This window comes from Trematomus bernacchii, unplaced genomic scaffold (genome assembly GCF_902827165.1).
Source record: "Trematomus bernacchii unplaced genomic scaffold, fTreBer1.1, whole genome shotgun sequence".
Taxonomy (NCBI): domain Eukaryota; kingdom Metazoa; phylum Chordata; class Actinopteri; order Perciformes; family Nototheniidae; genus Trematomus; species Trematomus bernacchii.
This window is the reverse complement of record NW_022987573.1, coordinates 4,302,330-4,316,751: the sequence shown is the minus strand read 5'-3', so window position 1 is coordinate 4,316,751 and position 14,422 is coordinate 4,302,330. Positions and strand designations below refer to the sequence as shown.

Genomic DNA, 14,422 nt, shown 5'->3' with positions numbered 1-14,422 from the left:
CAGGGATAATTATCAGGAGTCTGGCTTCGGGAGTATAGGGCGATTCAAATTTCCATTCCTGAGCCACCATTTAGGTCCAGAATTAGAAAACAGAAAACTCAGAGGGCTGCTGGTCACTCACCCGGCAGACAACAACTCGCATCACTGCCGTTCACGGGGAGATGACTACAGAACCACGCAGACTTGTGTGCAGTTTTTTCTGAAGCCAAAGAGGATGGCAAAAGCCACTGGCATTCTATGGCTGACTTCATAGTGGAAAAGAGGCTTGGGTGGCAGGAATTCCTCAGGGAGAGGGAAGAGTTGTTTTTGTTGAGAAGGCAGCTGATGTAAGTTATTCTTTTCACCTTTCTTTTACATATTTGAATGTGTGATTGTTGACAGTTATGTGGATTTTTGCATGCAAGTGTAGTCAGTAGCTCGTGGGACTTTTCAGTGTCATCTTGGGGGAAATGGAGCGAACAGACGAGGCCCTGTGAGGTAAGGCGAGTCACAATGATGACTAGCTTCAATGACAAAATAAAGGCAGTCAGGCACCAGCAGACGGCTGCAAGCTGTTTGGAATTCTGTTATTTCTCCAGCCAACATACGCCTTCTCCTTGCTCCATCTCTCCTTCTTTTTCTCTCCGTCACTCCTGGTAGGAAACAATTACAGATCTGTTTCTTGGCTTGTGTGGGCGGTTTCTTATTAGCCCTGCTCCGAGGATCTGCCCTTCAGTTAGAAACCTTCTCTCCAGCCCTCACAAACTACTCTCTTCTCTAACTTTCTTTCCGTTCCTCTCTCTCCAGATAACTCCCAGCTCAGCGAGGATCCGGAGGCAGGTGTCCTGGAGCAGTTCACTGGCCTCCTGCACGGATCCTCCCCTGTGTTCGACAGCCGCGAGGAGCCCTTCAGACTTCCAGGTGTCGTGCCATCCAACCAGAGCCAGCCAGAATCAAAGAAATCTGCCAAAGTAAAGGGGGAAGTAGCCGCGGCTTCACCGTCACCTAGCCGTCCCAGTATGGCCACCATCCTGACAGACTGTGACCCCAAAGCAATTTATGCAACTGTGAATAAGGAGCCCAGAGACTTCGGGGCTGTGGCGGGGTCTTCTGTTAGGATGCGCCCCCCCGGGGACCTGAAGCTGGCACGCAGCCTCTCCAAGTCGGACTCGGACCTGCTCGTGTCGCCCCCTAGTGAGGAGGACGGAGGATTGGGAAACCGCAGCGAGTCGGTTTCTAACTGTAGCACTGGCAAAAAGAGGCTCGAGAAATCTCCCTCTTTCACCTCAGAATGGGACGAGGTAAGTGTTAGTGCTACCATTAGTATTTGTATGTTTATAGTTCTGTAAACATAACTATACTTTGGACAAAGTTAACATTTTTAAAGGTGCTTAATAAGTTCAAAAGCAAAACATATCCAGTAATCGAACTGCAAGATATTTCTTCAGCATAAAGAAAAACTATTGGATAAATGAGAAAACTGAAAAACTTGATACCGTGTCGGAACACAGTCAAAGGACTATGCAGATAAGACACAATAATACAACAATTCATGGATACAGCTTGTATAAAAGTGACATTTTTTATTTAAAATGTAGACTTGCAACATGAATCCAAATATATATATATATATATATATATATATATATATATATATATATATATATATATATATAGTATAAGTTGTGTGAGAATATTTTCTCGGATTCCTCTTGTGTACAGTGTGTCTCCTTTTTTGACAAAGCCCCACTTGTAAGGCTTAAGTCAGCTTGTTCTAGTGCTGCAGCCACAAGGCATTAATCCATAACAACAACACTTTTGATGGAGTGAAAACCTCAGTACCGTCAACAACTCAGTTGATTGTAGTTAACTTCCACAAACTTCCACTGTGTTCCCATTCTGTCAACTCAAAGCCCACCTGTTGTCTTAAGGGGACACACACGTTCAGTAAACAATGACTGTGATGGAAAAGGTGTTCAAGTAAATAGTGAAGGTGTTTACATTTCGTGTCTCCCAAAAAATTAGTTTTTTTGCTTACGTTGTTCCACGAAGCATATTGCATCATGGCATAGTGAATATTTTACTTGGCATTCATTTAGTGAATGTTTATTTTCTCATTCATGGTTTGTGTTTGTGATCACAGTGGATGTTTATAACTAAATATACCCCTCCATTCAGCACTTTAATGCTTTGTCTGGGATAAAGCCAGTCGAGCCAGAGAGAGAGGAGATTAGAGGAGACTAGAATATGGGGGTAAAAAAGACTGAGAGAGTAAGACAATAGGCAGAGATTTGGAAATTGAGATTCAGAGCGAAAATACAAGCTGCAGATCGGTCTTCCTTTAGCTCCTGTCTACTTCTATTGCGTCGGCTCCTAAAATGAACCGGTTTCTCTGCAGAGACAACACATGATACACACATGATACACACAAACACAAAACTGAACAAGTGTAGGATTATTACATATAAAATCCCTGTTTCTAAACACTCTGCTGCAAGCGTAACTTTACTACCCCTTATCGCTTTACTTTATACATATTTATAGTCTGTAATGTAAGCATATATAATAATGAATTAGCAGGAGGTCATACAAGTTAACACGTTTTCCTTCTTTAGGCTTTTTCCCCATTTTCCTTCAACAATCCTCCCATTGTGAGTCGGATTAATGATATCCTCCAGGGCTCTCAATTGAGCATTGGCACAAGCTATCCTCTTAGTAATGTTCCCTGACGTTGTTTGTGTTCTGCTCTGTTTCTGCTGCAGACAACACGCCTCTCTCTTACAATTATTGCTACACCGAGGTGCAGCTTAGTCCGAGAGATGTCTTACAAGTTGTGTTTGTGATGCCAGACCATCAGGAGGAAATCATGGGGCTCAGATAGCACCGCTAATGCCTTCTTCTCTCCACCGTGAGGAGATTGTATTGCTGCACAGTGTTTCTTTACACGCTCCTTTCAGAAGTATCCCGCTGAGATAAGAGCAGCTCGGAGGTCGATATCTGTGCTGCTCTGGGCAGTGGTTTGTTGTCGGGAATTGTTCTCTTCTTTGATCGCTTAAATAACCTCTTCCGTATTAAAGCTTTCAGAGCAGGGCTGCTTTGTTGTTCTATATGGGGAAATTAAACAGAATAAAAAATATCTCTGCAGTAGTATATCTCTGTAGAGCTTCTTCTGACCTGTGTTTGGTGCACAACAAAACCTGAATTATGTATTATAGCTGCTGTGTTTTGCTTTGCTTTGCTTTATGACCTAGACTTTATCGTTGGATCTTTTCTCTAATGATCTCATTTACTCATCTCCACTGTGAGAGTGCAGCTTTATTATTTATTTTGGTTACGTGCAGCCATACAACCGTGCCAGATGTTGTGTTTATGTTGCTGCAGTTTAGCTTTTAAGGGGGATAACTGTCATACTAGCCCACTGCAACAAAGCTGTACTTGAGGAGAAGGTCTTTGAGGGGCCTTTAGGCATGACAGCAAAATAACCCAATGTTTGTTCTGCCCGGAAACAACACTCAGATGAAGAGGGGTGTACAAGGCCCCTTACAGCAGTTTGTCAAATTTCAAACTTGTTTTCTAGACTGAAGGGAAAGATTAACACTTCAGCAGCATGACTCCTTCATTCTATGTAACCGTGTCTTTAGGATCTTCAGGGCCACAAGGAGGGTTTCAATCTTAATCTACTTCAGCAATATCATTCAGGGTTCTTACGGTCATTAAAAACCTGGAAAAGTCATGGAAATTCGAAATGCTAATTCCAGGCCCTGGAAAAGTTATGGAAAACAATATTTTTCCCAACGTTTTGGAAAAGTCATGGAAATGTAACTAAAGTTGCTTCAAATATAATTTATATTGTATCTAATCGCCAAAATAGTAATACTATAATGATAATAAATACTGTATCGTATAGTAATGAAACGTAAAATGGCATTTCACTGTCGAGGTATTTTGCTGGTGAGAGATTTTAGTTGCTTTAGCGTGTAGAAGCTAGTAAGCCTATTTGATTTGTTTTAGATAGGCACAACATGTTTCATATGCAGACCTTATTTTCCTGTTCCATGTTAAAATAAACCATTTTCAGTGGTACCTACTGCTGAGAAAGAGAACTTTTTTTGGTCATGGAAAATTAGGTAAAGGTCATGGAGAAGTCATGGAAAATCATTGGTGAAAAAGTGTATGAACCCTGATCATTTCATGTTATTGTATTGCCAAAGCCGGCCAAGGAAACACTCACAGAAATTGAAAGTAGTATTTGACTAAAGTTGCGGAAAAAACGGACCTTCAGACCTTCTCTATGTGCGGTCAGTTTATTTCATACATAATAACCTATACCTCCATTATAGTGGCAATGCCCTAGTTTGACTTGAGTGCTGATTTTTGGGATAAAAGACACGCAAATGTAGTTCTCTCTATGTTTAGGACGACTACTAAAGAAACACAACCAATGACACAACAGCCAGGGATATGTTTTGAAACAGTGTCACTATAAGTCTATTTCTGCTATAAAATGTTCTGCAGAGTCTGCATTTGCTTGTCACAAATGAAAAAGAAAAAATCAACATATACTTTAATTATTGATTTCTCTATTAATCTTTCATTTTGGGATTAATTATGTAGTCAACAGATGTCATACATTAAATAGCTGTGCCAATTCTGCATTTTTGTAGCTGATATGGATATCAATATCTGACTGTCTAAATAAGCTTTTATTTTTGTGATGGTATTTGTTTCTTTAACATAAACTCATATCTTTCTTGAACAACTCCCTTAGATTTGGTAATAATAATTAAGATGAAGATTGATATTAAGAGGGTACATTTACTGTAATAAAACCAACATGTCAATGAAAAAGTGACACTGTTTCTAAATGATTAGCCAATGCAATTATCAGTCTATCTCGATCACCATTTTAATCAGATGCTGAACCAAAACCTTCCCTAAAGATATAGAGGACAGTGTTGACACTTCTTCTGAGATATCATTGTCTCTCTGCAGTGCATTGTGGTCCAGTTGGGAAATAAGGTCAACACAAAAGGGAACATTTAGTTTGCTTGAGTCTTTTAATTTCGTACAGTCTAATGATCAGGTTTAACAGACCCCTCGCCTCCTCAGACTGTCTGAGCGGCGTGGTCTCAGAGAGCGTGACATGATTAAGGCGGCCATGACATTGCTTGGTGTTCGAAGATTGCTGCTCTTCCCCCGATGCTCTCAGCAGCCAGCCATAGTTTAGTGTAGCGCTTCTGTTCTCTTCTCTGGGAGCTTTTGCATAGAGGAACTGACGAATATTAGCTGAGAAATAAAGGCTGCAGAGGAGAAGGTATTGCTGTCCTCCCATGTGGCCGGAGAACAGGCTGCATTATTGACATCTAACCAAAGAGGAGATCTTATCGGGGAAAAGGAGATCCACTCCAGGCAATGGCCTCATTTATGTATGCTTCATACCAGTGTGTGTTACTGAGTGAACCAGCCAGCTTACAGTCCGTCTTAATGCCAAAAAGCTTATTTAAAATCCTAAAGTAGGCTGCTGGCAACCAGCGTCACAATTCATCCTTAATTATTAATTCATAGCATGGACTGCATTTTATTTACTCTACACACTGCTGGCTTTAAGATGAAATTGTTTGGCTTAATACTAACAATCAAGTTGACCTTGAAATGTACGATTTTTCTCTGGTTGTCAGCGCAGAATCAAATATATTCCCCCCCCCCCCCCCTAGAGAAGCCTGCTCAACATGAATTGTGTGTGTGTGTGTGTGTGTGTGTGTGTGTGTGTGTGTGTGTGTGTGTGTGTGTGTGTGTGTGTGTGTGTGTGTGTGTGTGTGTGTGTGTGTGTGTGTGTGTGTGTGTGTGTGTGTGTGTGTGTGTGTGTGTGTGTGTGTGTGTGTGTGTGTGTGTGTGTGTGTGTGTGTGTGTGTGTGTGTGTGTGTGTGTGTGTGTGTGTGTGTGTGTGTGTGTGTGTGTGTGTGTGTGTGTGTGTGTGTGTGTGTGTGTGTGTGTGTGTGTGTGTGTGTGTGTGTGTGTGTGTGTGTGTGTGTGTGTGTGTGTGTGTGTGTGTGTTGCAGTGCGTGTTGCAGTGCAGCTAGAATTCATTTATCATGTAGAAACCCAAAGCTGCAATGTGCAACATATAAGCCACACTGCCTCAGAAATAATGTATAAAGAAGCGGGTTGCAGCAGTAACACCTTTTCTATTTGCACTGATTGCACAATGCCCAAATAAGATTTTGATTCATTTCAAAGCAATAAGATGTTTATTAGAATCTTTGGTTGGCAGTCTGTTAGTATTTCTTTTGAAAAGGCAACTTCTTTTGTCCAATCTCAGAGCCTTAGGAAGTGCTAAATAACTCGGAAGTCTGTTTCTTCTCGATTGAATAGTGATTCGGATGCCTTTGAGCTCAGTGCTGAAAGGAAAAGGCAAGCGGCCCATCTTTCTTCTCCTTCCCCTTTCAAAAAATAAGCCTGCATTAGCTTGAAATGGAAATATTCACACTGCCGATATAAAGTGTATTTCGAATGAGAGCAGTGTGTGGGGAGAGTAGTTAAAGTTTGATTGGGTGTAACCTAGCCTGCACTCTCTTTAATGATGTAGGGAGTGTCCCCCTGAAAATGAAAACTCTACTCTCTCTCCCTCTCTCTGCCCTCTCCTTGGCCCATACGGCTGCTTCTACAGTGTTTCTTTCCCGTTGCACTATCTGAGATTGGCAGCCATTTTGCCTGTCGCAACTCTCCTGTGCTATGTGACACCGTTTGGGGCGAAGGGTCCCAGGACATTACCCTAAGGCAAACACAAACCCCTTTAAAAACCATCCTTCTGCTCTTGTAATCTGGTTTGCTAAATACTCCCGTTCTCACACCCTCCTTCCTCTTCTTTCTATATCTGTGATACTCCCTCCCTTTCTTCACACACATTTCTTGGATGCCTCTGGTTTCAAGACAAGGAGATTTGACTTGCATGAGGGTCTTGGCCTATGCATCTCTCCATTTGAAGGAGCTCTCTGCGTGTGTGTGTGTGTGTGTGTGTGTGTTTTGAGCTCTACGTGCGGGGTGTGTGCTGTTGTGTATGCTAATGCCGCTTGGTCTTGGTCCTCGGGATCAGACTGGAGATGACAATCCGGGGGGCGCATTGTGTGGGCCAGCTCACTGAGCTCCACAGATGGGAGGAGAGAGAGAGGGAGAGCTGTAGACAGAAGGAGAGGGCCGCCATCCACAGCCTCGCTTCACTTTCAACTTCATTTTCCTGTTCGCACTCCACAGATCCACTATGAAACCAGCTTTTGTGAGTATTGATTCCCCTTCCAGGCTGCAGATCCAATGGAGGATCATTAATCTTGTCTTCCTGCCATGAGTGAACTGAATGGGGAAATAATTGAAGCTTTCTAGCATTTCCTTGGATAATATATTTCTTGTTAAGCCTGTTCGATTAGCATGCGCTCATGGCTAAATACGGCACAATAGAACAAGAGGTCTCCCTCACGTTGTTCTTTTGAGTGTGTTCTTTGAAATACATTTTTTTAAATCAACAGCCAATTCATGCATTATCTCTTTGTTCTGTTTTTGCCATGTTCTTGATCTCATTGTGGATTTGTGCGGAGCTTTTATTTTCCGTCAGGAGACAAGTGGCCTTGCTGTTTGTTCCAGAGAAGTTTTGTCGATTTGACCTGCAGAGATCAAACCGAACTTTGGGTGTGTGTGTCACGGCCTGGAGCAACCAGCAGGGTCCATCTATTCTCTAATCCCCATCAGGGGAAACACAGGAGAACCACAGGGAGCTGAGACATGCAGCCACTACTTAGTGTTTGTCTAGTCATTGGAACGAAAGAGAGGCTGCCCTCTCTCTTCCAACTTCTACAAAGGATTTCAACTTAATGGAAGGTTTTATATATATTTCTACATCCTTTGGGGGTAATTTCACAAAGTTTTGGAGGTTGTACAGAAGGGACAAAAGCATGTCCTTGGGCTATTTTAGGAGGATGATGATGGGACTGCTGACAGAGCTTTGTCCCACTGTGGCATTGAGGTGTTGGCACCCTCTTTAGATGGTGGTGCGCTTGTGTTCCCCTTGATACACATTCACTAGTAGTCCATAGTTTTCATCCAAGCCTTGTTTTGGTGCCAGCTTGCCAATTTGAGGCCGGTGGTCCGGGCACACTCTCTCTCTGCTGCAGCCTTTTGTTTCACCCTGAACAAGCTCTGCCAGGCGTCCTTTAGCTCTCCCCGTCTCTGAGATTTAGTTTGGCATTGTTCAAGTTTCTCAAGGCTGAGAAAGAAAGAACACTTTTCTTGAAACCCAGTCTTCCTGGAGTAGCTGTCCTGCTGTGAGAAGCATGATAAATGGGTCCATGTGTCTTTAATCTCCCGACCATCTCCCATCACCGCTGGCTCTTCAGCTGTTGACCTCCGCCCCTCCCCTGACTTCTGACCCTCCTCTTTGCATCTCCCTCCTCATGGCGAGTCCAGCTCACAATGGACGCCTCTCCATTTCAGGTCTCTGTATTGATTCGATCCTGCAGCACAAAAACACATTCCTCTCCCTCTCCTTTATTAATTCTCATTGCATCGAGCTTCTTTGTCCTCGACCATGAAACTCAGAAGCTCTGTCTTGTAGTGGATGTGTTTTACCTTGAGGAAATCATTGTGCCGTGTCCCCTGATAAGGATATATTTACGCAGCTCCAGCAGTATATCACACCTGCCTTCCACAGTAGCTGCTTCTGAATCTCGGCGGAGCAGCCAGTATTCCCTTTTTTGTTAAACTTGTTAGTTAGGCTGATACACCAAGACTAAATCAAGAAAAATCTTGGTCAGTTGTCAGATATTATCCTTATTTCTTTATTCTTATACACTGCAGCGTGAGGCATTTAGAAAGTTATCCTGAGGTTGATTCAGATGCATCAATAGAAGGGAAATGAATATAACAACCTCTGCTTCAGTGTTTAAAAGTACATGGTATCCCCTGCGAGCTGAAGAAACAACCTTGGCATTTTGATTGCATGTCAATTTTTGATTGCGCTGTATTCTGCTCGTTGCTGGGAAAGGATGCCACCGACATGAGGATCATTCTCCCTTCAGTAAAGACCTCGGCCACTTTATGAGATGAGATCACAGGGGCTACAACTGCTTTGTGTGTGTGTGATTTTACATATTGGACCCCTGATTAATACCAGTGTACATCAGCAGCTTTCTAATTGTCCTGCTAAGGCCTAATAATTGAGGTTATTAATTAACTCAAGAGCCAGATCTTTTTCTCAGACAATGATATAGACCAAAGTCAGAGCTTAAAGAGGGTGACTATTGGATTTATTTTCATCACATGTCGAGGGACACAACTCCAAATAAACAATTATGTTAGTCTTTAACTGGAGTATGTGTACATATATCATTTTGGGATCTTCTCATCCGACTTTCTGCAAGAATTCAATCTCCCAAAATCTGTTAGGGGGTAGGGAGAAAAAAAGAATGAAACGCTGCGTACCTCTTACACCCAAAGTCAAATAAGGACACTTCATTATTGGCAATTATTCCTCAAATATTAAAGCCAAGCACCCTGTCGTCCAGCTGTTTCTACTGCATATACCTGGTTTTAAGTGAGGGTATGGCGAGGATATTTTCTGTTTGGTTAAGCAAAGTGAAACCACTGACCCATGAAGAGACACTCTCTGAAAACAGAACCTTTTTTTTTTTTTGCTGACTCATCCTCGTTTGCTCAGTCATTCCTCAGGTAGGAGACGAGCTGCCGACTCATCGTCCACTCTTCTGTTTAATGACTGAAGTAGAGACGTGTGGTGATGATAGATGGAGGTTATTTGACAAGCTTGTGGGACTAATCTACCATCTGGTCAATATGGTGTATTTTAATCAACAGTATGGAGAAGGAACACCGGGCAGATGGATAACGTAAATGTTGTGATCCACTTTGTCTCTCACCTCTTACTAGAATTACAGTTTTTTTCTCTGATATGCTTAGGATTAATGTTGAATCTAAAAATAACAGAAGGCAGTGTAAAACATATGTTCAGCATTGTGTGTGATCTTCAGGACGGTGGATTCTTCCATTGATTTTTCAATAATTGTATCATAACAAACACATAGCTCCTTCTCTAGATATGTCTAATTTTCCATTTGTGTGTTCAGTTGAATGTTTTCTGTACTCTGTAGGGGATCTTTGTATAAAACAGGCTGGTTTAAAGTCTAGTAGGTACACGGAAGAATGGCAAAACAAAACCTTGAGTTCTCTTTTAGCAGAAACCTACGACTTCTTCCATCACCAAACACAGAAGATCTAATTCCGTTGACAGCGTAAGAAATGCATCCTTCATATAAATATCTCGTGGTCCTTTTGGGGGTTTGGCTCTGTCCTCTTCTGGGGCATGCTCTGTGGAGGTAGATGGGATCCTTTCAGGTTTCATGAACCCTTTCGAATAATATCATCTCAGTAATTATTCATTTCTGCTTCTAAGCAAGTCTAAAAGCTCTGATTTAACATTTACTGTCCGGTCTAACAGCAGCACAGAAAGGTAGATGGATGGATGGTTCTTCAAAGCTGGATTTCTCTCTCTGACATTTCTTTTTCATTTAGATGCTATCTCACTTCTAAGCATCCTTGTACAGATTGATGATGATATCCTAAATGAAGACTTTTGATGATAGCACTAATTGCCTTATTATAATGAGATATATTATTTTTCATGGCTTTAAGTGAAGCAGCCAGGACTTTTGCCTCAGATGAAATATTTCCAAAAGCAATGGTAAAGAGTTATATACTCTATTTTATTAAAAGTTTTTCAATGACACCGCCTGACAGGTGTGACGACAGCCCTGTCTGTCTCTCCTTTTTTCTTTCATTTTTCTGCACTCAATGTCTATGCATACCGTGGTTATAGTTGAAAAGGGGAGCCATGTTTCTATGTGGTGACAGGCGTAATATTGCATCTCAATTGCCCTCTGCTGCTTCGGTGCCCTTATGAACGCATTTCAAGAAAATGTTCTTTTTGTCCTTGACACGTGAATGTCAGGGACCATGCTTGATGAAAACACAGCAGTAATAGATACATGCATTCTGTAGAAATGCATGAAACTATTGCAATAAACCATGGGAATCTGGGTATCTTGAAAGTTAGAGTTATTGCCCTTTCTTCTGAGGCTCTCTGAGTATTATTTTAACCCCTTCTTTACTTTGAATTAAAACCCTCATCTGCCTCAAAATCAACAGGTGTGTAAATGTTATTGAAGCAACCATATGACACAGTCAGAGAACTACTTTCTCTGAGATCTTTGTAAATGAAAGGAAACTATAAATCACCTGTTTCTTTATTGTTTTCTTAGACTTGACAGCTTTTCTCTTAGCTTGATTGCCCTGACAAAACGTTTGCTTTGTGATTAGATTTCTTAGACATCCTTTGCAAATGGGTTTTTATTTGGATGAAACACTGCTACCTGCAGCCAAGAGCCGATATACATGAGCTTAATGCTGAGGCCACATTTAATAAATGAGATAAAAAGGCAATCAACCACGGCGCCGTTGCTTCAGATACCCTTCAAAATCTTTATTTTTCTCTCACCATAAAAGCACTTTAAATGACTTCTCTCTCACTTAACGTATCGTTAACGCCGTTATTTGCTTTTTGCCGGGAGACTGTTACCTTTGGTGGTTAAGTGTTTACGGCATGGGGCATGGGGCATTTCTCTGGATGTTTTTATGGTGAGAGGTGGAGGCTAAACTACATTTGCTCCTACAGCTTCTTATCTCCCTCTTCTGTCCCTGCCCTCAGATCGAGAAGATCATGACACTGATTGGTGCTGGCATCGATTTTTCCAGGGATCAGCAATATGCTACACCAGGTAGAGTATAATCATCATTGTCCTTTCATGCTGTTAAATGTTAATCAACACCTAGAAATTGTGTCTATGTTGTGATTTTTTTCCCTCTTCATGCTGATTTGTATCTATTTCTACTTTGGCACACTGAGAATCAGTTGCCTGCATTGCCTCAACACATTTAACTACCTTTTTAGTATGTGTCGCACATGTTTTTATTGTCACTGGGTCTTCTTTATCGTTGCCATATTAATATTGCACTTTACATGCTTGGATTTGCTTTAATTTGATCCTCCCGAGTTGTTTGATAGGTGGGCTCATGGGAAATCAAGAGCCTGGGACTAGCAGTCAATGCAGAAGGCGTCCAAGACGAATTGCGATTCAGTTAGCAACAGACAATTAGGTAGATGTGTGTAATGCTGATAGACAGTTGGTCTGTTTTAATAGAACAGACAAGGAGTGGTATGGACATTAGCAGCCCCTGAGGAAACTAAGAATACTCTTTTGAATAAGGAATAGTGAACACAAAGGACCCTTATTGGATTAATTCATCTTGTTCTTGTTTCAAAGCAGTGGTCTCTCTCTTGTGTGTGATAGAAACCAGGTTGCTTTTAAGTACAGTCTCTAAACCTTACTCTGAAAGCACCAGGAGTATTATAATTTGAAAGACCAAAGTGCCTGAGAGACACTCTATTAAATTGCTCTCTGTAAAATAATGTATTTGTTTTAAAGCATTGTGTACCTGCTCTCCTGGTATTCTGTAGGCTTTTCAAAAGCCCGTCGTCATATGTGATGGATGTTGCCCTGGGAGCTGCTGCAGTAAACCCAAACAATTGACTCCTTCCCTTCAGCTTTCACATTCATCATTCACCTCCAGGTCACACTTTTCCTCAGTCACATTGTACTGTAAGCAATGCAGTGGTTTTACAATTGTGTTTTCTGCCCTGCACTGGAGTGAGCTGTTTAAATATTAACCAGTAAGCATGTCGGGGGATGAGCTCATTTTGCTTTGTGGACATAAAGAAAACTGAGACCACTGCAGTGAAGTAGTTAGCGCCCCGGCATCTGTGTGGTCTGAACATGTCTGAATCCACTCCTCTGTATATGTGAGACTTAATCTTAAAGGTCACCTATTATGCAAAATCCACTTTTTCATGTCTTTTATACATAAACACGCGTCCCGTCTGTGTTGAGAGATTCTGAAAGTTTCAGGAAAAAAGATTCTCTCACTTTTTGTCCTGATCCATTTATATAAAAAGCTGTCTGAAAATGAGCTGATCAGATTTTGGCCACTTTATGATGTCATAACGTTTTTTTGGCTTGTGTAACCATTAGCCAATCACCAAGGTAACACCCAGCCACCTTATCACCTGAATCTCCTCCTAGAGCACCATTGTGTTCTTTTTAACCAAACATCTCTCAGAGGGGGGTGTGGCTCCTTATTTTCATCTAAAGTAACAGACACAGAATCAGCACTTTTGAAACAGGGCTGAAACAGAGGGGATTATGGGATGCTACAATGCACGATCTGTTTGGTGTTTCAGCCAAACACTTCAGAGACATGTTTTGTATCTGAGAACTATAATATATTAATGAAAAACAGTATAATAGGGGACCTTTAAATCTTAAAGCCACCGTGTCCAGAAGAAGCTGCTGTCAGGAGGCCATCAAGAGACTGGCTAGAGAAGACCTTTGAAGACCTTCGATGCCCCCCCCCCCCCACACTCTGATTCAGACCAGTGTTTGCCTTCTCTCTGTGGTGATTGGAGTGCAGCGAAGTCTCTAGCTGATTGGGTCTGAGCCTGCAGTCTCTGGTACTTTTTTCCTCTCGACTGATTTACTTCCACATCAGAGGGAAAGAGATGATGGAGGAGGGTGAAAAGAGACAGACTTTTTTATACAATCACAACTGCATGTAATAAGGGAGGTGGGGGGGTCTGTAGATGGGAACTGTAGCTTGCACTGACATAGAGCAGCCACCTGCAGTGTTTGAGAGAGAGTATGGTTGGTAGGGAGGGAGGGAGGGAGGGGTGGGGAAGCGTGCAATGAGGGGAGAGAGAGAGAGAGAGAGAGGGAGTAAGGGAGGAAAGAAATATTGCAGGCAGCAGAATTGTGAACAGCAGGACAATAGAAGGACGCCGCCGCGGTGTGTGTAGGATGAGGTGTTTCCTTTTCAGCTCAGAGTGAACTGCAGATGTTTTTTTTAGGAAAGTGGACCTGACCACATCCCACAGACTGTCCCAGACTGAGGAGACAGTTGGAGCACTCTTTCTTTCCGGAGTTCATTCTGGGGGCCGGCTATTTCTTAAGTATGCGTTAAAGTAGCTTGTGGGATCCTTCACTGGATTTTCATTCATTTTTCTTCCTGACACATTTCCAAGCGTCTGCAGCGACCACAATGGGATCTATGACGTGGGAATCTCCTCTGAAACGGGATTGGTTTTGCGCCAAGTTAAATAGATGATGAGATCACTGAAAAGGGAAAAATAACATTTATCTACATTTTACTAGTAATTTGAGTTTTGATCTTTGCTTGTTTGTTATTGTTATTTGTCAGCTTTTTTGATGTGTTGTCCTAAATGGAAAGCAAATAAAGGTAATATATAACTCTTTCCTATCAACAGAAAACACAT

At 41.9% G+C, this 14,422-nt stretch overlaps 1 protein-coding gene across 10 annotated transcripts in view; it reads left to right on the top strand.

Moving 5' to 3' along the window:
* LOC117479576 (ankyrin repeat and SAM domain-containing protein 1A-like) overlaps positions 1-14,422 on the top strand; it is a 62,887-nt gene that overhangs the window by 30,424 nt on the left and 18,041 nt on the right. For 5 of the 10 annotated variants that reach the window (XM_034126667.1, XM_034126663.1, XM_034126666.1 and 2 more), the window contains 3 exons: positions 787-1,280; positions 10,215-10,271; positions 11,744-11,813. In XM_034126667.1, the coding sequence (XP_033982558.1) occupies positions 787-1,280; positions 10,215-10,271; positions 11,744-11,813 (621 nt within the window). The remainder of the gene's footprint in view (positions 1-786; positions 1,281-10,214; positions 10,272-11,743; positions 11,814-14,422) is intronic. The other 5 variants (XM_034126668.1, XM_034126664.1, XM_034126669.1 and 2 more) reach the window with 2 other exon arrangements.